Below are 24,537 nucleotides of genomic sequence, written 5' to 3'. Positions count from 1 at the left end.
TGCTCATTTGGGAAGGCTTTACAACCACAAACTGAACAATTAAATGTTTTTCCTCGTGTGTGTTCGATCGTGTCGATTCAAACTCCTCTTTTGAGAAAAGCTTTTACCGCAAACGGAGCAATTAAAGGGTTTTTCCCCTGTGTGCGTTCTCGTGTGTAGCGTCAAGCTGCTCTTTTGAGAAAAGTTTTTACCGCAAAGTGAGCAATTAAATGGCTTTTTCCCTGTGTGTGTTCTCATGTGTAGGGTCAAGTAAGTGTTTTGGGAAAAGTTTTTACCGCAAACCGAACAATTAAATGGTTTTTCTCCTATGCATGTTGTCAAAATTGCTCATTTGGGAAGGCTTTACAACCACAAACTGAACAATTAAATGTTTTTCCTCGTGTGTGTTCTCTCGTGTCGATTCAAACTCCTCTGTTGAGAAAAGCTTTTAGCACAAACGGAGCAATTAAAGGGTTTTTCCCCTGTGTGTGTTCTCGTGTGTAGCGTCAAACTGCTCTTTTGAGAAAAGTTTTTACCGCAAAGTGAGCAATTAAATGGCTTTGTCCCTGTGTGTGTTCTCATGTGTAGGGTCAAGTAAGTGTTTTGGGAACATTTTTTACCACAAACCGAACAATTATTTGGTTTTTCTCCTATGCATGTTGTCAAAATTGCTCATTTGGGAAGGCTTTACAACCACAAACTGAACAATTAAATGTTTTTCCTCGTGTGTGTTCGATCGTGTCGATTCAAACTCCTCTTTTGAGAAAAGCTTTTACCGCAAACGGAGCAATTAAAGGGTTTTTCCCCTGTGTGCGTTCTCGTGTGTAGCGTCAAGCTGCTCTTTTGAGAAAAGTTTTTACCGCAAAGTGAGCAATTAAATGGCTTTTTCCCTGTGTGTGTCCTCATGTGTAGGGTCAAGTAAGTGGTTTGGGAAAAGTTTTTACCGCAAACCGAACAATGAAATGGTTTTTCTCCCGTGTGTGTGCTCTTGTGCCGAGTCAAACTTTTCGTATGAGAAAAACTTTTGCCACAAACAGAACAATTAAAAGGTTTTTGCCCGTTGTGTGTTCTCATGTGCTGAGACAAATTGCTCTTATAAAAAAAGTTTTTACCGCAAACTGAACAATTGAATGTTTTTTCTCCTGTGTGTGTTCTCATGTGTTGAGTCAAATTGCTTTTTTGACTAAAGCTTTTAGCACAAACTGAGCAGCTCAAACATTTGTTACCTCTCTTCTTTGAAGAACATTTAGAGTGTTTGTTGTCAGTGTGAGTCCTCATATCACCTTCACAGTCTGTATCGCTGCTCAAAGTCACTTCAACCTCGTCTTCAGCCTCACTATCTGATAGTGGAGCTAAGAGGTTGTCTACTTGTGGTTTCTCTTCATCATCTTCAGTCTTCACAGAGACAACAGTCAGTGGCAACTTGGTGAGATCAACCTCTTGTGGTCCTAGAAGACCCTCTCCCTCCTGAGGGATCCAGAGTTCCTCCTCTTCTTTTTTAATGTGGGTTGGCTGCTTCAAAGTGGAGCTGATTCCTGCCAGTTCTTCTGGATGACCAATCAGCTGCTGGATATCTGCAGGACAGAAACAACACAAACACACTTTAACTCAGAAATGATCCATGAGATGTTCCTCCTTGAACTCGCTACACACTTTTTAAATGCAAATTAAAGCTCTACTGTGCAAAGTGAAAGCCATTTATCAACAACACCCAGAATTGCAGCCAGCTTTGCTGGGCCCGAGCTCATCTAAGATGGACTGATGCAAAGTGGAAAAGTGTTCTGTGGTCTGACGAGTCCACATTTCAAATTGGTTTTGGAAACTGTGGACGTCGTGTTCTCCAGAACAAAGAGGAAAAGAACCATCTGGAATGTTCTAGGGGCAAAGTTGAAAAGCCAGCATCTGTGATGGTATGGGGGTGTATTAGTGTTTAAAAATGATTGTCACACACACAGTAGTTGTGGCGAAATTATTCTCCGCATTTGACCCATCACCCTTGATCACCCCCTGGGAGGTGAGGGGAGCAATGGGCAGCAGCGGTGGCCACGCCCGGGAATACTTTTTGGTGATTTAACCCCCAATTCCAACCTTTGATGCTGAGTGCCAAACACGAAAGTAATGGGTCCCATTCTTATAGTCTTTGGTATGACTCGGCCTAGGCTTGAACTCACAACCTACCGATCTCTGGACACTCTAACCACTAGGCCGCTGAGTAGTGGCCAAGGCATGGGCAACTTACACATCTGCGAAGGCACCATTAATGCTGAAAGGTCCATACAGGTTTTGCGGCAACATATGTTGCCGTCCGAGCAACGTTATCACGGACGCCCCTGCTTATTTCAGCAAGACAATGCCAAGCCACGTGTTACAACAGCGTGGCTTCTTAGTAAAAGAGTGCAGGTACTAGACTGGCCTGCCTGTAGTCTAGACCTGTCTCCCATTGAAAATGTGTGGTGCATTATGACGCCTAAAATACCACACTGGAGACCCCAGACTGTTTAACAAACGATTATTTTTTTCATCTGATATCGATTAATATCACCATTTTTTTTTTACATATGTTGATAACGTACCAGTTTTAAAGAATATGTACTAAAAACCAAACAAAATAGGGATTCGTTCAACATTATCTTAACACACTGAGGGAACAGCAAAGCAAATTCTATTAAATTAAGGAAAGATAAAACAGAGGAAAATAACATCAATCAATCAATGTTTACTTATTTGGCCCTTAATCACAATTATCTCAAAGGGCCGCACAAGCCACAACGACATCCTCTGATCCCACAAGGAAAAACTCAACCCTGTGGAATGACAATGAGAAACCTTGGAGGGGGTCGCAGATGGTGGATCCAACATAATAGTGAGAGTCCAGTCCTTAGTGGATCTAACATAATAGTGAGAGTCCAGTCCATAGTGGATTTAACATAATAGTGAGAGTCCAGTCCATAGTGGATCTAACATAATAGTGAGAGTCCAGTCCATAGTGGATCTAACATAATAGTGAGAGTCCAGTCCTTAGTGGATCTAACATAATAGTGAGAGTCCAGTCCTTAGTGGATCTTACATAATAGTGAGAGTCCAGTCCTTAGTGGATCTTACATAATAGTGAGAGTCCAGTCCATAGTGGATCTAACATAATAGTGAGAGTCCAGTCCTTAGTGGATCTTACATAATAGTGTGAGTCCAGTCCTTAGTGGATCTAACATAATAGTGTGAGTCCAGTCCATAGTGGATCTAACATAATAGTGAGAGTCCAGTCCATAGTGGATCTAACATAATAGTGAGAGTCCAGTCCATAGTGGATTTAACATAATAGTGAGAGTCCAGTCCATAGTGGATCTAACATAATAGTGAGAGTCCAGTCCATAGTGGATTTAACATAATAGTGAGAGTCCAGTCCATAGTGGATCTAACATAATAGTGAGAGTCCAGTCCATAGTGGATCTAACATAATAGTGAGAGTCCAGTCCATAGTGGATTTAACATAATAGTGAGAGTCCAGTCCATAGTGGATCTAACATAATAGTGAGAGTCCAGTCCATAGTGGATCTAACATAATAGTGAAAGTCCAGTCCTTAGTGGATCTAACATAATAGTGAGAGTCCAGTCCATAGTGGATCTAACATAATAGTGGAAGTCCAGTCCATAGTGGATCCAACATAATAGTGAAAGTCCAGTCCATAGTGGATCTAACATAATAGTGAGAGTCCAGTCCATAGTGGATCTAACATAATATTGTGAGTCCAGTCCATAGTGGATCTAACATAATAGTGAAAGTCCAGTCCTTAGTGGATGTAACATAATAGTGAGAGTCCAGTCCATAGTGGATGTAACATAATAGTGAGAGTCCAGTCCATAGTGGATCTAACATAATAGTGAGAGTCCAGTCCATAGTGGATCTACCATAATAGTGAGAGTCCAGTCCATAGTGGATGTAACATAATAGTGTGAGAGTCCAGTCCATAGTGGATCCAACATAATAGTGGGAGTCCAGTCCATAGTGGATCTAACATAATAGTGAGAGTCCAGTCCATAGTGGATCTAACATAATAGTGAGAGTCCAGTCCATAGTGGATCTAACATAATAGTGAGAGTCCAGTCCATAGTGGATCTAACATAATAGTGAGAGTCCAGTCCATAGTGGATCTAACATAATAGTGTGAGAGTCCAGTCCATAGTGGCTCTAACATGATAGTGAGAGTCCAGTCCATAGTGGATCCAACATAATAGTGAGAGTCCAGTCCATAGTGGATCTAACATAATAGTGTGAGAGTCCAGTCCATAGTGGATCTAACATAATAGTGAGAGAGTCCAGTCCATAGTGGATCTAACATAATAGTGTGAGAGTCCAGTCCATAGTGGATCTAACATAATAGTGTGAGAGTCCAGTCCATAGTGGATCTAACATAATAGTGAGAGTCCAGTCCATAGTGGATCTAACATAATAGTGAGAGTCCAGTCCATAGTGGATCTAACATAATAGTGAGAGTCCAGTCCATAGTGGATATGGGCGGTTTAGCTCGGTTGGTAGAGTGGCCGTGCGAGTAACTTGAGGGTTGCAGGTTCGATTCCCGCTTCCGCCATCCTAGTCACTGCCGTTGTGTCCTTGGGCAAGACACTTTACCCACCTGCTCCCAGTGCCACCCACACTGGTTTAAATGTAACTTAGATATTGGGTTTCACTATGTAAAAGCGCTTTGAGTCACAAGAGAAAAAGCGCTATATAAATATGATTCACTTCACTATATAAATATAATTCATATGTATGTTTGTAAATATCACACAGCACTAAATAAATTCACATGATATTTTTTGGAGATACTGTTTCAGTTTTTTGTACAATTAGGTTTCAAACAAACCCCTTGGATGGAATTCACTAACAAAAAACTGAAAAAACCCCCCCCCTGAAATTAGTCCTTTGTTATTTAGAAGTGAAGTGAATTATATTTATATAGCGCTTTTCTCTAGTGACTCAAAGCGCGTTTACATAGTGAAACCCAATATCTAAGTGTGAGTGGCACTGGGAGCAGGTGGGCGAAATGTGTCTTGCCCAAGGACACAACGGCAGTGACCAGGATGGCGGAAGCGGGGATCGAACCTGGATCCCTCAGGTTGCTGGCACAGGCACTCTGCCAATTGAGCTGAGTGTCCACCTCAGGAGTTTCATGTAGATTTTCAATTTTTTTCAACAAAACATATTTTAGCGACCCAACATTCAAACATTAAAAAACATTTTTATTTTGCTTTGTAAAAACGGACAAAGCAAAACCGCAAATTGTTAGAATTTTCTTTGGTAACTTTCTTTTACAGATGGCGACTTGTCCAGGGTATACCCTGACTTCCGCCCGAATGCAACGTAGATAGTCTCCGGCACACCCCGCGACCCTGAATGGGACAAGCGGTAGAAAATGGATGGATGGAACTATCTTTTACATTTTGAGCTTTGACACCTGTGGAGAACTTCCCAATCTAAAGTTGACAGTCATCATATTATTCTTGTTCTTCTCTTACATTTCCCCCAAATCTCTTAGACTTAAACACATTTTATTGATCCACACGGTAGCTCAGTTAGAAAGGATGGAAAGGATAATAATAATGGAGAGGAGCCAGATGAGGTGGTTCGGGCATCTGGTAAGGAGGCAACGGGGAAGACCCAGGACTCAGTAGAAACATTTAAGTCTCACCTTAAAACTCATTTGTATACTCTAGCCTTTAAATAGACTCCCTTTTTAGACCAGTTGATCTGCCGTTTACTTTTCTTTTTCTTCCATGTCCCACTCTCCCTTGTGGAGGGGGTCCGGTCCGATCCGGTGGCCATGTACTGCTCGCCTGTGTATCGGCTGGGGACATCTCTGCGCTGCTGATCCGCCTCCGCTTGGGATGGTTTCCTTCTGGCTCCGCTGTGAACGGGACTCTCGCTGCTGTGTTGGATCCGCTTTGGACTGGACTCTCGCGACTGTGTTGGATCCATTATGGATTGAACTTTCACAGTATCATGTTAGACCCGCTCGACATCCATTGCTTTCCTCCTCTCCAAGGTTTTCATAGTCATCATTGTCACCGACGTCCCAATGGGTGTGAGTTTTCCTTGCCCTTATGTGGGCCTACCGAGGATGTCGTAGTGGTTTGTGCAGCCCTTTGAGACACTAGTGATTTAGGGCTATATAAGTAAACATTGATTGATTGATTGATTGACATGTCGGGAAGACTATGTCTCCCGGCTGGTCTGGGAATACATTGGTTGCCCCCGGGAGGAGCTGGACCAAGTGGTTGGGGAGAGAAAGGTCTGGTCTTTCCTGCTTAGGCTGCTGCCCCCGCGACCCGACCTCGGATACGCAGAAGAAGATAGATGAATGGATGGCATAATGCAGGTATAAAGTAGACGAAAATTGTCCGATATTCTTCTTACTAATTATTAATTTCTTTACACAATCGATTGTTTTGTTCTGGCAGTTTCTTCATTTGACTTTTCCTCTGATGTGAACTCCACTGCCTTCTTCAAGCTAACAATCATGGCGGCTGTTTGTTTACATTCGTCACCAAGCTCGGCTAGTTTCTCATCGAAGCTCTTTCCCACGGCTCAAAATAGCTTATAAGTGATGCAACTTCAATTCACTCACCTTCCTCTGAAAATGTGGTCTTTTTCCAAGTTTCTGATTCTCTTTCATGTTCTCTTTGACATGACGTCGCCATCTTAGCATAGCAGTAGTCGTCCATCTTCTATCACGTCTTCAATCTTCACTTCAGGTAACACTCCATCGTGATAAAGTCGACTTCCGTTTCGCGGGCTTTAGAAAAGACCACTCTTGAGGTATTTTGAGCTTTATTCGATGTGTTTTTTAATGGCTATAAGAGCCACTCAGTCCGCCATCTTGGTCGTTTTCGCGCTGCCGCTGCTCAATGCGTTTGCGCATGCGCCAGGAGGAGTATTTCCGTTTCCTTCTTGACAGCAGTTTTTTCAAAGTGATAAAGTTAAAGACCTACTGAAAGCCACTACTAGCCACCACGCAGTCTGATAGTTTATATATCAATGATGAAATATTAACATTGCAACACATGCCAATAAGGCCGGTTTAGTTTACTAAATTACAATTTTAAATTTCCCGCGGAGTTTCTTATTGAAAACGTCGCGGAATGACGACGTGTGTTTGTGACGTTATTGGTTGGAGGGGACATATTAGCCCAGCACCGCTTACGGCTAAAAGTCGTCTCTTTTCATCGCATAATTACACAGTAATTTGGACATCTGTGTTGCTGAATCTTTTGCAATTTGTTCAATTAATAATGGAGACGTCAAAGAAGAATGCTGTTGGTGTTTCTTTGTTTGTTGTGAAGCTTTAACCCAGAGTGGTCAAGCGAACATGTTTCTCTACGTCAGGGGTCGGGAACCTTTTTGGCTGAGAGAGCCAAGAAGCCAAATATTTTAAAATGTATTTCCCTAAGAGCCATATAATATTTGTTTTAACACTGAACACAACTTAACGCGTGCATTTTTAAGTAAGACCAACATTTCCAGAGTATAATAAGTCTCTTATTCTTTGTAATAACATTGATATTCTGAAGCTAACTGTGGAGGGGGCGTGGCCTGCGGGCCTGCAGCAAAGCAGGATGTTGCCAGGACCGGCCTCGAAATCAGCGACAGGTGCGTAGATGGCCCACCTGAGCCTTTTTATCTAATCACCTGTCGCTCTGTTATAAGCAGCAGCCAGAAGGAGAGACAGAGTTGGGGCTGGAGCCAGAGCGCGAGTGAGGACGAAAGGACAATTGCTGTAAAGCAACTGAGAGAAAACTAAAATAAAACAATATTGTAACCCTAAAACAGGCTCTTGGTGGTCTGAAGAAAACCCCAGGAGGGCAAGCCCCGCACTAACCAATAATAAATAAATTACTTCTTGAACATAAAAATGCATGAGAATGTTTTATATTTTGAACGTTGTTTTTAACACTGTGATTACAAGTGGAATTATTCATTACTTATCCTGTTAAGCAATGTCAGCTCAGAGTTATCAGAGAGCCAGATGCAGTCATCAAAAGAGCCACATCTGGCTCTACAGCCATAGGTTCCCTACCCCTGCTCTACGTCAACCAGCAAGTTTTTGGATGGGAAAATTGTGATGATAAGTCGACTCTTACCGGAGACTTCAGTGGATTATGGGACCTCCTCCTGCAGCTCAAAAAGGCAGCTGTGATCTTGGCTCCACGGCTTCTCTGAGAGACACTGGCATTCACCGCAGCCCTCCGACTTTCAGGTATGACTTTACAATCTCACTAAAACACTATTAAAACAATAAGCAGATAAGGGATCTTCCAGAATTATCCTTAGTAAATGTGTCTAATTACATCTGAAACGCCGCCTGGAGCCGTCGCCTTTTCTTTTTTTTTTTTTTCTAGTACTTCACTCTAAACTGGCAGCCACACTTCCGTCAGTCTACCCCAGGGCAGCTGTGGCCACTGATGTAGCTTACCACCACCAGGTGTGAATGATTGATGGGTTCCCATTAGACTGTGAGCGCTTTGAGTATCTAACAATAGAAAAGTGCGATATAAATCTAATCCATTATTATTATTATTATTATTATTAAACTTCTTCATCCACGCATCTTTCATCCTCGCTCAAATTAATGGGGGAATTGTCGCTTTCTCGGTCCGAATCGCTCTAGCTGCTGGTGGCCATGATTGTAAACAATGTGAGGAGCTCTACAACCAGTGACGTCACGCGCACATCTTCCGCTACTTCCAGTACAGGCAAGGCTTTTTTATTAGCAAACAAAAGTTGCAAACTTTATCATCGATGTTCTCTACTAAATCCTATCAGCCAAAATATGGCAATTTCGCGAAATGATCAAGTATGAAACATAGAATGGACCTGCTATCCCCGTTTAAATAAGAACATCACATTTCAGTAGGCCTTTAAAGTAGCAATGATTGTCACACACACACTAGGTGAGGCGAAATGATTCTCTGCATTTGACCCATCCCCTTGCTAAACCCCTGGGAGGTGAGGGGAGCAGTGAGCAGCAGCGGTGGCCGCGCCCGGGAAACATTTTTGGTGATTTAGCCCCCAATTCCAACCCTTGATGCTGAGTGTCAAGCAGGGAGGTAATGGGTCCCATTTTAACACTCCTTGGTATGACTCGGCCGGGGTTTGAACTCACAACCTACCCATCTCAGGGCGGACACTCTAACCACTAGGCCAATGAGTACCATTTTACAATAGTTTTAAAACAACAATTAGCGAATCTATCTGCTTGTGACTTCAAATAATCGGTAACTCCACCTAAAAAATGTAAACAATTTTTATCCATCCACAGTAATGTGCATAGACATTTTCAGAGGTTGGTGTTCAAGCCAGAAAAAAATGGCACAAATCGCAAAAAATATTCATAAAAATATTATATTTAATTATACACTATATTGCCAAAAGTATTTGGTCACCCATCCAAATGATCAGAATTATGGTGCGGGTTGTTTTTCAGGAGCCGGGCTTGGCCCCTTAGTTCCAGTGAAAGGAACTTTGAATGTTCCAGGATACCAAACATTTTGGACAATTCCATGCTCCCAACCTTGTGGGAACAGTTTTGGAGCGAGCCCCTTCCTCTTCCAACATGACAAGGTCCATAAAGACATGGATGACAGAGTGCGGTGTGGATGAACTTGACTGGCCTGCACAGAGTCCTGAACTTAACCTGATTGAACATCTTTGGGATGAATTAGAACGGCGACGGAAAGCCAGGTCTTCTCGACCAACATCAGTGTGTGACCTCACTAATGCGCTTTTGGAAGAATGATTATTGAAAATTCCAATAAACACACTCCACAACAAAACACACACACACATATATATATACACACATATACATATACGTATATGTATATATATATATATATATATATACACACACACATATATATATATATATATATATACATATACACACACATACATATATATAGACACATATATATATATATGTATATTATATATATAAATTATTGTACATCAAAACAACACAATAATATGTTTTCAAAGTATATTGTTATTTAAGTCAACAACCTTTACAAACTCATCATATAGGAAGCCAAGGGGAAGACCGAGGACACTTGTTGGAGGAACTGTGTCTCCCGCTGTCCTGAGGACGCCTCGGGATCCGCCGGAATGAGCTGGATAAAGTCGCTTTGTGGAAGGAAGTCTGTGCCTTTCTGCTTGAGCTGCTGCCCCCGCAACCCAACCGCAAATAAGCGGTTGGGTTCTAAATGTTAAAATTATATTTAACATTTAGATTTGCGGATACATTAGTACCTCAAGTGTAAAAAAATTTAGCCAGATGTGAAAAAAGTGAGCTAAAGATTTGGCACCGCGTAGAGCATGGGTGTCAAACTCTGGCCCGCGGGCCAAATCCGGCCCGCCGTGTAATTTAATTTGGCCCTTGAGTCAATATCAATTTAGCATTAGAGCTGGCCCGCCGGTGTTATACAGCGTCGGTGCCGCTGTAACACCGCATTCACCGCTCATACTCATACTTGCCAACCCTCCAAAATTTCCCGGTAGACTCCCGAAGTTCAGTGCCCCTCCCGAAAAATCTCCCGGGGCAACCATTCTCCCGAATTTCTACCGATTTCCACCTGGACAACTATATTGGGGGCGTGCATTTAAGGCACTGCCTTTAGCGTTCTCTACAACCTGTCGTCACGTCCGCTTTTCCTCCATACTAACAGCGTGTCACATAATATTTGTGGCTTTTACACACACACACACACACACACACACGCACAAGTGAATGCAAGGCATACTTGGTCAACAGCCACACAGGTCACACTGAGGGTGGCCGTATAAACAACTTTAGCACTGTTACAAATATGCGCCACACTGTGAACCCTCACCAAACAAGAATGACAAATACATTTCGGGTGAACATCCGCACCGTAACACAACAGAACAAATACCCAGAACCCTTTGCAGCACTAACTCTCCCGGGAAACTTCCAGCAAACCGACCAATAAATAAGGTTTTATTCATGCATTTTCTCTTGCTACTTCAAGGCTTGAATGTTTTGGTTCATTCATTATTGTTATTTTATTGTCACATTTATTATTAGCCTGTGGAAAACAAATTATATTTACCTCAGAAGGTTGCAAATAGAAAAAAAGGCATACCATTTTTATTTAAATTTTATTTGATATGCCATTGATTTTTTTAAATTATTATTATTATTGTTTGAAACTGGATTTTGCATGTCACTAAAGTTATATAAGCCTTGCTTGTTCAATATTTAATGCAAAACTTGTTTGCGTCCCTATTAAAAGGTTTATTTGTTCAACTTTGGCCCGCGGCTTTGTTCCGTTTTAAATTTTGGCCCACTCTGTATTTGAGTTTGACACCCCTGTGATGTGAAAAGTGTGACGTAGTATAAACACAATACTGTCTAAACCAAAACAAGCTGGCCAGATTGAAAAGCGTCACAGGCTGCATTCGACCCCCGGGCCTTAATTTGCCCAGGTCTGGTCTAAAATATGAGCGGACATGGTCAGTCACTGTGTCATGTTCTTAATTGAAAGGTTTGGCAACAGTGATGAAGCACCAAGGCTCTCAAAAGTCTGCTATGAAACAAAACACAAAATGTGCTCTCTATGTCGTTGTTATGCGTTCTGTAATATCAATGCACCAAGGAAAGAAATTAAAGCAATATTTAATCACCAAAATATTTGGAATATTACATATCATATATGTGCTTATTATTATTACATTATATACATTTTAATAGATAGTTGCTGGGATCCCATCAGGACCATTGGTCTTTGAAGCGTAGGTGTAGTTTCTGGCAGATCGATTCATGTTGTTGGTGTTCAAAGTCGGGCATTATGGAGGCGGTAAAAGCAACACTGAAGAAGACTACAATTCCTCAGCTGGACTCATCAGGTCTGTCTGGTCCGAAGAAGGCGTAACAAAGCACTACAAGCATCATCTATATTACGAGTCAGGAAAGTTTCGGGTACACAGAAGACATGGGGTCTAGAGGAGATAAGATTATACACCATAAAATCCGAATTTGTATGTTGACCTCTGAGATTTGTGAAAGAAGTAGTGAATTTATTTAAAGTAGGTCCTTGGTATGGGTGGATGTCGCCACATAAAAATAATACACCAAAAACTAAACAGCTTATTGATTATTCTCCCTTATGTGTTCTTTTGTGTCTAACCGCGTGGGCATTGTAATAGAATCCTTTGCCACAGACAGAACAACTGAATGGTTTTTCTCCGGTGTGTGTCCTCATGTGTTCGGTTAAACGTTTCTTTTGAGAAAAGTTTTTACAACAAACCGAACAATCAAATGGCTTTTCGCCTGTGTGTGTTCTGGTGTGCAGGGTCAAACTGCTTTTGTGAGAAAAGTTTTTATCGCAAACTGAACAATTGAACGGTTTTTCTCCCGTGTGCGTTCTCATGTGTTGAGCCAAATTGCCTTTTAGATAAAAGCTTTTATCGCAAGCAGGACAATTGAATGTTTTTCCTTCCGTGTGTTTTCTCATGTGTAGAGTCAAATTGCTCTTATAAGAAAAACTTTTACCACAATCAGAACAATTAAATGCACTTTCTCCTGTGTGTGTTCTCATGTGCAAAAACAAATTGCTCTCATGAGAAAAGCTTTTACCGCAAACTGAACAATTCAATACTTTGTCTCCCGGGTGTGTTTTCAAGTGTTTCGTCAAATTGCTTTTATAGTAAAAGCTTTTACCACAAACCGAACAATTGAACGTTTTTTCACCCGAGTGAGTTCTCATGTGTTGACTCCAGTTGCCTTTTCGAGTGAAGCGTTTACCGCAAACGGAACAACAAAATGGTTTCTCGCTTGTGTGCGTTCTCATGTGTAGACTCAAATTGCCTTTTTGAGAAAACCTTTTACCGCAAACTGAACAATCAAATGGTTTCTCCCCTGTGTGCGTTCTCATGTGTTGAGTCAAATCTCTGTCTCTATTAAAGCTTTTAGCACAAACTGAGCAGCTGAAAAGTTTTTTACCTCTCTTCTTTTTAGAGTGTTTGTTGTCAGCTTGAGTTCTCACATCACCTGCACAGTCTGCATCGCTGCTCAAAGTTACTTCAACCTCGTCTTCAGCCTCACTATCTGATAGTGGAGCTTGTAGGTTGTCTTCTTGTGGTTTCTCTTCATCATTTTCAGTTTTCACAGAAACAATAGTCAGTGGCAACTTGGTGAGATCAGCTTCTTTTGACCCCAGAAGACTCTCTCTCTCCCGAGTGATCCAGAATTCCTCCTCTTCCTTTTTAATGTGGGGTGGCTGTGGAGTATCTTGCGTCAAAGTGGAGCTCCCCCCGGACTGAGGGGGAAGTTCTTCTGGAAGACCAATCAGCTGCTGGATGTCTGTGGGACACAGACATCACAAACACACTTCACACGCTTTCTTCTATGCACTGTATTTGTGTGCAGTGTTCCAGGTCGTTAATTTAGTGTCTGAGGGTGTTTCATTATGTGTTGAGTCAAATTTCTCTTTTTAGGAAAACTTTAAAAGGCCTACTGAAATGAGATTTTCTTATTTAAACGGGGATAGCAGGTCCATTCTATGTGTCATACTTGATCATTTTGCGATATTGCCATATTTTTGTTGAAAGGATTTAGTAGAGAGCATCGACGATAAAGTTCGCAACTTTTGGTCGCTAATAAAAAAGCCTGGCCTGTACAGGAAGTAGCGGACAATGTGCACGTGACGTCACGGGTTGTAGGGCTCCTCAAATCCTCACATTGTTTACAATCATGGCCACCCGCAGCGAGAGCGATTCGGACCGAGAAAGCGACGATTTCCCCATTAATTTGAGCGAGGTTGAAAGATTTGTGGATGAGGAAATTATAGTGAAGGACTACAACTCAAATACAGAGTGGGCCAAAATTTTAAACTGAACAAAGACGCGGGCCAAGGTTGAACAAATTAACCTTTTAACAGGGACCCCAACAAGTTTTGGATTGAATATTGAACAAGCAAGGCTTACATAACTTTATAGTGACATGCAAAATCGAGTTTCAAATAATAATAATAATAATAAAATATCAATAATTATTGCTCAGTTTGCTACACTGATTTGCTTTAAGACTGAATATGGAACAAGCAACGCTTATATAACTTAATAGTGCAAAGTCAACTTTCAAAAAACAAACGAAAAAACATCAATGGCATATTAAATACAATTTTAATACAAAATTGAATGCCTCTTTTCTATTTGCAGCCTTCTGAGGTAAATATCAACACTACATTTTTCCACAGGCTAATAAATTTGAAAATAAATGGGAGGTGGGGGGTTTATATTGTAGCATCCCGGAAGAGTTAATGCAGCAAGGGGTTCTGGATATTTGTTCTGTTGTGTTTATATTGTGTTACGGTGCGGATGTTCTCCCGAAATGTGTTGGCCATTCTTGTTTGGTGTGGGTTCACAGTGTGGCGCATATTTGTAACAGTGTTAAAGTTGTTTATACGGCAACCCTCAGTGTGACCTGTATGGCTGTTGACCAAGTATGTGTTGCATTCACATACCTCTGTGTAGAAGTCGCATATATTATGTGACTGGGCCGCCACGCTGTTTGTATGGAGGAAAAGTGGATGTGACGACAGTTTGTAGAGGGCGCTAAAGGCAATGCCTTTAAGCCACGCCCCCAATATTGTTGTCCGGGTGGAAATTGGGGGCAATGTTTTTCGGGAGGGACACTAAAATCGGGAGGGTTGGCAAGTATGAGTATTAGTAGTGAGTGCGGTGTTAGAGCGACACCGCACTGGTATAACACCGGCGGGCTAGCTCTAATGTTAATTTGATATTGCCTCAAGGGCCAGATTAAATTACACGGCGGGCCAGAGTTTGACACCCATGGACTAGAAGAAAAAAAAAAGACGGCAGTGGGAGCGATTCAGATGTTATTAGACACATTTACTAGGATAATTCTGGAAAATCCCTTATCTGCTTATTGTGTTACTAGTGATTTAGCGAGATTATATGGTACCTGGAAGTCAGAGGGGTGTGGCCACGGGTTAGGTGACCGCCAGTGTCTCTGAGGGAAGCCACGTTTCTCGACGAGGCGAAGCAAAGGCAGCCGTTGGGGTCGGTCTGAGCTTTTTTTTCCCCTCCCTCCTCCACGGTGGAAGCATCCCACGTTCGGGGGCGGCCTCTTTGACAGGTGCACGAGGAACGACGCAAGCTATCCGCTCATGTCTATGGTAAGAGCTGCCTTATTACCACACTTTTCTCACCGAAACCTGCCGTTTGACACGTGGTAGGGAACCATGTTCGCTTGACCGCTCTGTTCCATAGTAAAGCTTCACCGTCATCTTCAGGGAATGGCGTGGCGCAGTGCGAGAGTGGCCGTGCGCAACCCGAGGGTCCCTGGTTCAATCCCCACCTAGTGCCAACCTCGTCACGTCCGTTGTGTCCTGAGCAAGACACTTCACCCTTGCTCCTGATGGGTGCTGGTTAGCGCCTTGCATGGCAGCTCCCTCCATCAGTGTGTGAATGGGTAAATGTGGAAGTAGTGTCAAAGCGCTTTGAGTACCTTGAAGGTAGAAACGCGCTATACAAGTACAACCCGTTTAATGTAAACAAGGACACACCGGCTGTGTTTGTGTTGCTAAAGGCAGCCGCAATACACCGTGTAAGTGTTGTTGAAAACTTACACTTAATATTTTTTGTTTTAAGGGTAAACATTTTTTGTTGTAAATTATTATGGTTTTGAAGTCATGTTATATTTTTTGTAAATAAGACACATTTGGTGTACTATAAAAAGGGCAATTTATTTTCTTTGTCACACCGCTATTCTCGCGAGATTTGGTGTGTTGTTTGGAGTTGCAGACATGCAAAGGACTTTGGGCCACCAGCAGCAGTGGGGAACATTTGGCTAGCTGAACAAGTTGCACAACACTGGAGTGTTTGCTGCCCGAGAACCTCCGAAGCGGCAGGCGGCCACGAGTTTTCACAGCTTAAAACTCAAGTAAAGAGCCCGTCTTTAAGAAACCGAGCCAGTGTTGTGATTTCGGAGCCACACACCGCTTCCCACCTACATCTTTCTTCTTTGACGTCTCCATTATTAATTGAACAAATTGCAAAAGATTCGGCAACACAGATGTCCAGAATACCGTGTAATTATGCGATTAAAGCAGACGACTTATAGCTGGGATCGGGGCTGGAACAACATGTCCGCTACAATCCGTGACGTCACGCGCACGCGTCATCATTCAACGACGTTTTCAACAGGATACTTCGCCGCGAAATTTAAAATTGCAATTTAGTAAACTAAAAAGGCCGTATTGGCATGTGTTGCAATGTTAATATTTCATCATTGATATATAAACTATCAGACGTGTTGGGGCGGCATAGCTCGGTTGGCAGAGAGGCCGTGCCAGCAACTTGAGGGTTGCAGGTTCGATTCCCGCTTGTGCCATCCTAGTTACTGCCGTTGTGTCCTTGGGCAAGACACTTTACCCACCTGCTCCCAGTGCCACCCACACTGGTTTAAATGTAACTTAGATATTGGGTTTCACTATGTAAAGCGCTTTGAGTCATTAGAGAAAAGCGCTATATAAATATAATTCACTTCACTTCACTTGAGAAAAGCGCTATATAAATATAATTCACTTCACTTCACAGACTGCTTGGTCGGTAGTAGTGGGTTTCAGTAGGCCTTTAACCACAAACTTAACAGTATAATATGTGGAAGTGCTTCATTTAGCCTACTGATGTGTCTTTATAAAGGGTTTATTTATATAGGCTAGTAAGGTCAAGTTTTGTACCTGACAAGTTTCGGCTACCTGGCTTCTGCAGGCTTCATCAGAGGTGTCACGTGATGTTAGCGTGACGTGGTCTGTGACGTGTTATATGGATTGTTCCATCCCACCTGAAGTGGTGGGATGGCGGTGTCCCCTGGTGTGCGCCGGGGGTAGGGCGGGGCGCCCCCCCCCCCGTCGTCTGGATGTCTACCAAACGGCCGGGGGCGGCCCGCGAAAAGAGAAACACCGGAAATAATGTGAAAAAGGAAACATCGTGCAAGGAGAATGAAAGCAACGCAGGGAAATCTAATATTTGCAAGAGGGAAAAGCATCTAATGAACTGGGAGGCAGCCAAGGTCATTGGAATGAAAAGCAAATCAATTCCATCGGTGGATGAAAAAGAGGCGGTTGGAATCAGGAAGCGGGCCCCAAAAACTGTCAACAGGGACGAAGGAGCCTACCAACTATCCCACCCCTGGCCGTCTGGTAGACATCCAGACGACAGGGGACGCCCCGCCTTAAAGGGGAACATTATCACAATTTCAAAAGGGTTAAAAACAATAAAAATCAGTTCCCAGTGGCTTGTTGTATTTTTTGAAGTTTTTTTCAAAATTTTACCAGTCTCGGAATATCCCTAAATAAAGCTTTAAAGTGCCTTATTTTCGCTCTCTGCGAAGACACTGGCCATTTCCCTGTGACGTCACACAGTGCTGCCAATGTAAACAAACAATGGGAATACCACAGCAAGATATAGCGACATTAGCTCGGATTCAAACTCGGATTTCAGCGATTTAAGCGATTCAACAGATTACGCATGTATTGAAACAGATGGTTGGAGTATGAAAGTATTGAAGAAAAAACTGAAGCTATTGAGCGAATAGCTATTGACGCTATTCATAGCCATAGCATGGCCGAATAGCTGCGTTAGCATCGCCGGTAAAATGTGCGGACCAAACGATCAGGACTTTCGCATCTTTTGACACTGGAGCAACTTAAATCCGTCGATTGGTAAGTTTTTTTTTCGCATTAAATGTGGGTGGAAGGAAACGTAATATAGTTGCAAATGCATCTACAGGTTATCCATACATCTCTGTGCCATGTCTGCTTTAGCACCGCCGGTAAATAGCATGTTAGCATCGATTAGCGTAGCATGTTAGCATCGATTAGCTGGCAGTCAACATCAACAAAACTCACCTTTGTGATTTCGTTGACTTTATCGTTGCAAATGCATCTGCAGGTTATCCATACATCTCTGTGCCATGTCTGTCTTAGCATCGCCGGTAAAATGTGGAGACACTCTGGCACATTCAATGGGGGTCTCGCGGCAGATTTCTTGCCAGTGGTGCAACTTGAATCCCTCCCTGTTAGTGTTGTTACACCCTCCGACAACACACCGACGAGGCATGATGTCTCCAAGGTTCCAAAAAATAGTCCAAAAAACGGAAAATAACAGAGCTGAGACCCGGTGTTTGTAATGTGTTGAAAATGAAAATGGTGGGTGTGTTACCTCGGCGACGTCACATTCTGACGTCATCGCCTCCAGAGCGATTAACAGAAAGGCGTTTAATTCGCCAAAATTCACCCATTTAGAGTTCGGAAATCGGTTCAAAAAATAGATGGTCTTTTTTCTGCACCATCAAGGTATATATTGACGCTTACATAGGTCTGCTGATAATGTTTCCCTTTAACCCCGGCGCACACCAGGGGGCCCCGCCATCCCACCTGAAACAATCCTTATAACACGTCACAGACATCACGCGAACATCACGTGACACCTCTGATGAAGCCTGCAGAAGCAAGGCAGCCGAAACTTGTCAGGTACAAAACTTGACCTTACTAGCCTTAATAAACCAACCATTTATAAATCAACAATATCATGTTTTTCTTCTGTGTACATCAAATGTATATATTTCGTAAAGGTTCAAACACAAAGTGAGCCGCTGAAACATTTTTTTTTTTACCTCTCCTAATTTTAGAGCATTCAGAGGGTTTGGTTCCGGTTTGAGTCGTCATATCACTTCCACAGTTTGTATCGCTGTTGGAAGGTTCTTCAACCTCAGTATCGGAGAGTGGAGCTAAGAAGTTGTCTACTTGTGGTTTCTCTTCATCATCTTCAGTCTTCACAGAGAAAACAGTCGGTGGAAACTTGGTGAGATCAGCTTCCTGTGGTCCTAGAAGACACTCTCCCTCCTGAGTGATCCAGAGTTCCTCTTCTTCCTTTTTAATGCGGGGTGGCTGTGGAGTCTCCTGCATCAAGGTGGAGCTCACCTTCTGAGAGGGAAGTTCTTCTGAATGACCAATCTTTTGCTGGACGTCTGCAGGACACAAACAACACCAAACATACGTTAAAGGGGAACATTATCATCAGACCTATGTAAGCGTCAATATATACCTTGATGGTGCAGAAAAAAGACCATCTATTTTTTTAACCGATTTCCAAACTCTAAATGGGTGAATTTTGGTGAATTAAACGCCTTTCTGTTTATCGCTCTCTGAGCGACGACGTCAGAACGTGACGTCACATCGGTACTCAACGCCATTTTTCCCTACACATCAGACGCATCGAGTCAAATCAGCTCTGTTATTTTCCGTTTTTTCGACTGTTTTCCGATACCTTGGAGACGTCATGGCTCGTCGGTGTGTTGTCGGAGGGTGTAACAACACTAACAGGGACGGATTCAAGTTGATTTACGTAGAATGTGCATCGATTAACACGGCATGCTAATCGATGCTAACATGCTATTTAAGCTAGCTGTGTGCACATATTGCAGCATTATGCCTCATTTGTAGCTATATTTACATCAAGCTATTCCCTTCACCCATATTTAATGCCAAACAAACACTTAGCAATCGACGGATTTAAGTTGCTCCAGTGTCAAGAGATGCGAAAGTCCCTCGTTTGTTTTTTACCGGCGATGCTATGACAGAGATGGCACAGAGATGACAAGAATGTCTGGATATCCTGCGACACTCAAAGCAGATGCGTTCCAACGATAAAGTCAACGAAATCACAAAGGTGAGTGTTGTTGATGTTATTGACTTATGTGCTAATCAGATGTATTTGGTCGCGGCATGACTGCCAGCTAATCGATGCTAACATGCTATTTAGGCTACCTGTATGTACATCTGAAACTATATTTACATCCAGCGTTTCCTTCCACCCACATTTAATGCGAAACAAACACTTACCAATCGACGGATTTAAGTTGATCCAGTGTCAATGCGAAAGTCTTGATCGGTTGGTCTGCACATTTTACCGGCGATGCTAACGCAAAGATGGTCGAATAGCGTCAATAGCTATTCGCTCAATGGCTTGAGTTTCTTCTTCAATTTCGTTTTCACTATCTGCTTCCATAGTCCAACCATCTGTTTCAATACATGCGTAATCTGTTGAATCGCTTAAGCCGCTGAAATCCGAGTCTGAATCCGAGCTAATGCCGCTATATCTTGCTGTGCTATTCGCCATTGTTTGTATTGGAATCGCTATGTGACAGTGGTTTAAGCAAATAGCGAAAAGCAAGCACTTTAAAGCTTTTATTAAGGATATTCCGGGACGGGTAAAATTTAGAATTTTTTTTCTAAAAATAAAATAAGCCACTGGCAACTGATTTTTATTGGTTTTAACCCTTCTGAAATTGTGACAATGTTCCACTTTAACTCAGACATGATCAATGAGATGGTTTTTTTTGAATGAATGAATGGTTTATTTTGAGCCGTGCAAACAAAACAAGAGAATGACATAAAATACAAAAGAAATATATAAATACATTATTTTTACACCTACATTGAAATCATTAGATGTGACTAATCTTTTGTAGATGTCAAGATTGGCTCAAAAGGGAGTGGGAAGAAGTAAACTTATTAGGTCCCACTCCTATACATATACATTCTCCTTGAACCCACTTTCCTCAATGTACTGTATGTGTGTGTAGTGTTTCATGGCCATTCATTCGCCTATTAGTGATTCCCAGAGCCCAAAAAAAATCTGCGGGCTATAGAGCATTCTTTATTTGAGCTTCAGTACTATGGAATGCCCTCCCGAGATGCTACCTCAGTAGAAGCATTTAAGTCCCATCCTAAAACTCATTGGTATACTCCAAATGTACACCCAAATGGACACCCAAAATGTACTTTAAAGGCCTACTGAAATGAGATTTTCTTATTTAAAAGGGGATAGCAGGTCCATTCTATGTGTCATACTTGATCATTTCGCGGTATTGCCATATTTTTCCTGAAAGGATTTAGTAGAGAACATCGACGATAAAGTCCGCAACTTTTGGTTGCTAATAGAAAAGCCTTGCCTTTATCGGAAGTATGTGCGCGTGACGTCACGAGTTGCAGGGCTCACATTGTTTAACTGCTCCCATCACCTCCCAGAGGGTGATCAAGGGTGATGGGTCAAAAGCAGAGAATAATTTCGCCACACCAAGAGTGTGTGTGACAATCTTTACTTTAACTTTTAACTTTGTAATGGGAGCCACCAGCAGTAAGAGCAATTTGGATCGATAAAGCGTCAATTTCCCCATTAATTTGAGCGAGGATGATAGATTCGTGAATTACGATATTGATAGTGAAGGACTAGAAAAAAATAAAGTGACGGCAGTGTGAGCGTTACAGATGTAATCAGACACATTTACTAGGATAATTCTGGAATATTCCTTATCTGCTTATTGTTTTAATAGTGTTTTAGTGAGATTTTAAAGATTGTAAAGACATACCTCGAGGTCGGATGGCTGCGGTGATCAACTTAATTCTAAACATTTCTTCACAAAAAAATAAATCTTTAACATCAATATTTATGGAACATGTCCACAAAAAAATCTAGCTGTCAACACTGAATATTGCATTGTTGCATTTCTTTTCTCAGTTTATGAACTTACTGTCTTATTTTGTTATTCAATAAATATATTTATAAAGGATTTTTGAATTGTTGCTATTTTTAGAATATTTAAAAAATATATATTACGTACCCCTTGGAATACCTTCAAGTACCCCCATATGAGAACCACTGCCTTAGCAGATGTCTATAAATGGGTTTATAGTACCCGGATGTGCTTGTAGGTCACATGATTGTATCCCAGCTTTAGGGCTGTCATGCCAAATTTCTTCTCCCTAAACCCCCCCCGCGCCTATTTACTTCCGGGGTCATGATTAATACAGACATTTTTCAGTAGAAGCATTTAAGTCTCACCTTAAAACTAATTTGTATACTCTAGCCTTTAAATAGACTCCCTTTTTAGACCAGTTGATCTGCCGCTTCTTTTATTTTTTCCTATGTCCCACTCTCCCTTGTGGAGGGGGTCCGATCCTGTGGCCATGTACTGCTTGCCTGTGTATCGGCTGGGGACATCTTTGCGCTGCTGATCCGCCTCCGCTTGGGATGGTTTCCTAATGACTCCGCTGTGAACGGGACTCTCGTTGCTGTGTTGGATCCGCTTTGGACTGGACTCTTGCGACTGTGTTGGATCCATTATGGATTGAACTTTCACAGTATCATGTTAGACCCGCTCGACATCCATTGCTTTCCTCCTCTCCAAGGTTCTCATAGTCATCATTGTCACCGACGTCCCACTGGGTGTGAGTTTTCCTTGCCCTTATGTGGGCCTACCGAGGATGTCGTAGTGGTTTGTGCAGCCCTTTGAGACACTAGTGATTTAGGGCTATATAAGTAAACATTGATTGATTGATTGATTAAAATAAAATAAAAAAAAATTACAAACAAGCTATGGGATGACAGAGTAAATGTGACCTCGGAAGTAAATGCTTCATCCCATAGCTTGTGTTTGTAAATCGTTTTTTAATTTTTTTATAATATATCGTTAAAAAAAACGTCTGTATTAATCATGACCCCGGAAGTAAATGGGGGGGGGGGGGGGGGGGGGGTTGTAGAACCTTCAGGCCAACAATCATGGCGACTCTTTGTTTACATTCTTCAACAAAGTCCGTTAATTTGTCATCGATGCCTTTTTCAGGACTTATAATAGCTTTAAAATGGATAAACTACAACTCACTCACCTTCATCTTTCCACCTTTTCCCCGTTAATGATTGTCTTTCATGTTCTCTTTTACCGGACGTCGCCATCTCAGCATAGCAGTAGTCGTCCATTTTCTATCAAATCTTCAATTCGGCAGATAGCACTCCATTGCTGGGCTTTGGAATATTTGGTTGGTTTGTTGCTGAATGTTATATTAATTTGTCTAGTTGTAGTATCGTGTATAATAAACCTCTCCACGAAGCTACAGCACCTCCGTCCGCCATCTTGGTCTTTTCGCTTTGTCACTGCTCGATCGGTGTGCGCATGCGCCAAAAGACAGCGACTTCCGTTCCCTACTATACGGCAGTTTTTTTGTTTTGTTTTTCAAAATAAAGCCATGTTACTATAATTATGACATTTTCAAAAGCTGGTGCTCAAGCAGGAAATATTGTCAAATATTGCGAAAAATATTCATAAATTTATCATCAGACTATAGTTATTATAAGACTTTAGACTTCCTTTTTATTGTCATTCAAATTTGAACTTTATAGTACAGGTAAGAACGACATTTCCTTGCATTAGCTCATGGTAGTGCAGGATAAAAAAGCACTGAAGTGCAGATATAAATAAATAGATAACTGTACAGATAAATATATAGCACTTTTGCAAATGCATCCACGTCTGTGGATGTATGTTATATTGTCTTTATATTCCAGCCAGTTAATCCATTTTTGGGGGTTATTGAGGGGCTTATTATGATGCGTTCAAGTCAATCAATCAATCAATCAATGTTTACTTATATAGCCCTAAATCACTAGTGTCTCAAAGGGCTGCACAAACCACTACGACATCCTCGGTAGGCCCACATAAGGGCAAGGAAAACTCACACCCAGTGGGACGTCGGTGACAATGATGACTATGAGAACCTTGGAGAGGAGGAAAGCAATGGATGTCGAGCGGGTCTAACATGATACTGGGAAAGTTCAATCCATAATGGATCCAACACAGTCGCGAGAGTCCAGTCCAAAGCGGATCCAACACAGCAGCGAGAGTCCCGTTCACAGCGGAGCCAGCAGGAAACCATCCCAAGCGGAGGCGGATCAGCAGCGCAGAGATGTCCCCAGCCGATACACAGGCGAGCAGTACATGGCCACCGGATCGGACCGGACCCCCTCCACAAGGGAGAGTGGGACATAGAAGAAAAAGAAAAGAAACGGCAGATCAACTGGTCTAAAAAGGGAGTCTATTTAAAGGCTAGAGTATACAAATGAGTTTTAAGGTGAGTGTCTTACGGCCTGAGGGAAGAAGCTGTTACAGAACCTGGAGGTTCTGCTACGGAGGCTGCGGAACCTTTTTCGAGAGTCCAGCAGTAAAAACAGTTCTTGGTGGGGGTGGGAGTGGGAGGAGTCTCTGCAGATTTTCTGAGCCCTGGTCAGGCAGCGGCTTTTTGCGATCTCCTGGATAGGAGGAAGAGGAGTCCTCATGGTCTTTTCCGCCGTCCTCACCACTCTCTGGAGAGACTTCTAGTCTGAGGTACGGCAGGCTCCAGTCCAGACAGAGATGCAGTTGGTCAGTAGGCTCTCTATGGGAGGAGGGGAACAACCTGACCTGACCGCAGATAAGTGGATTGAAGATTGATGGATAAATTGTATTCAACATTTACGTTCATCAATTCAGTTCTACCTGAAATGTAGATTACAAATAGCTGAATGTGAGAAATGTGACCCAAACATTCAAAGTGTCTCATCTTAATTCTGCACCCTCGGTCGGTAAAGTGGCCGTGCCAGCAACTTGAGGGTTCCAGGTCCGATCCCCGCTTCCGCCGTCC

General features: G+C 42.3%; 2 protein-coding genes across 2 annotated transcripts; both read right to left on the bottom strand.

Moving 5' to 3' along the window:
* Positions 1-39: 39 nt before the first annotated feature.
* On the bottom strand, positions 40-6,883 carry LOC133548496 (zinc finger protein OZF-like). The gene is given in 2 exon segments (XM_061893623.1): positions 40-1,553; positions 6,603-6,883. Coding segments are annotated over 2 exon segments (1,611 nt in total). The 5' UTR covers positions 6,700-6,883.
* Positions 6,884-11,652: 4,769 nt separating this feature from the next.
* LOC133542470 (zinc finger protein OZF-like) lies at positions 11,653-23,022 on the bottom strand. The gene is made up of 3 exons (XM_061886945.1): positions 22,750-23,022; positions 18,696-19,049; positions 11,653-13,355 (listed from the first exon to the last, which is right to left on the bottom strand). The coding sequence occupies exons 1-3, from the start codon at positions 22,838-22,840 to the stop codon at positions 12,148-12,150; spliced, it is 1,653 nt and encodes a 550-aa protein (XP_061742929.1). The 5' UTR covers positions 22,841-23,022; the 3' UTR covers positions 11,653-12,147.
* Between the last annotated feature and the right edge of the window lie 1,515 nt (positions 23,023-24,537).

The sequence above is a fragment of the Nerophis ophidion genome, linkage group LG01 (genome assembly GCF_033978795.1).
Source record: "Nerophis ophidion isolate RoL-2023_Sa linkage group LG01, RoL_Noph_v1.0, whole genome shotgun sequence".
Lineage (NCBI taxonomy): Eukaryota > Metazoa > Chordata > Actinopteri > Syngnathiformes > Syngnathidae > Nerophis > Nerophis ophidion.
The sequence above is the reverse complement of the archived record's forward strand: the minus strand, read 5'-3'. Positions and strand labels throughout refer to the sequence as shown.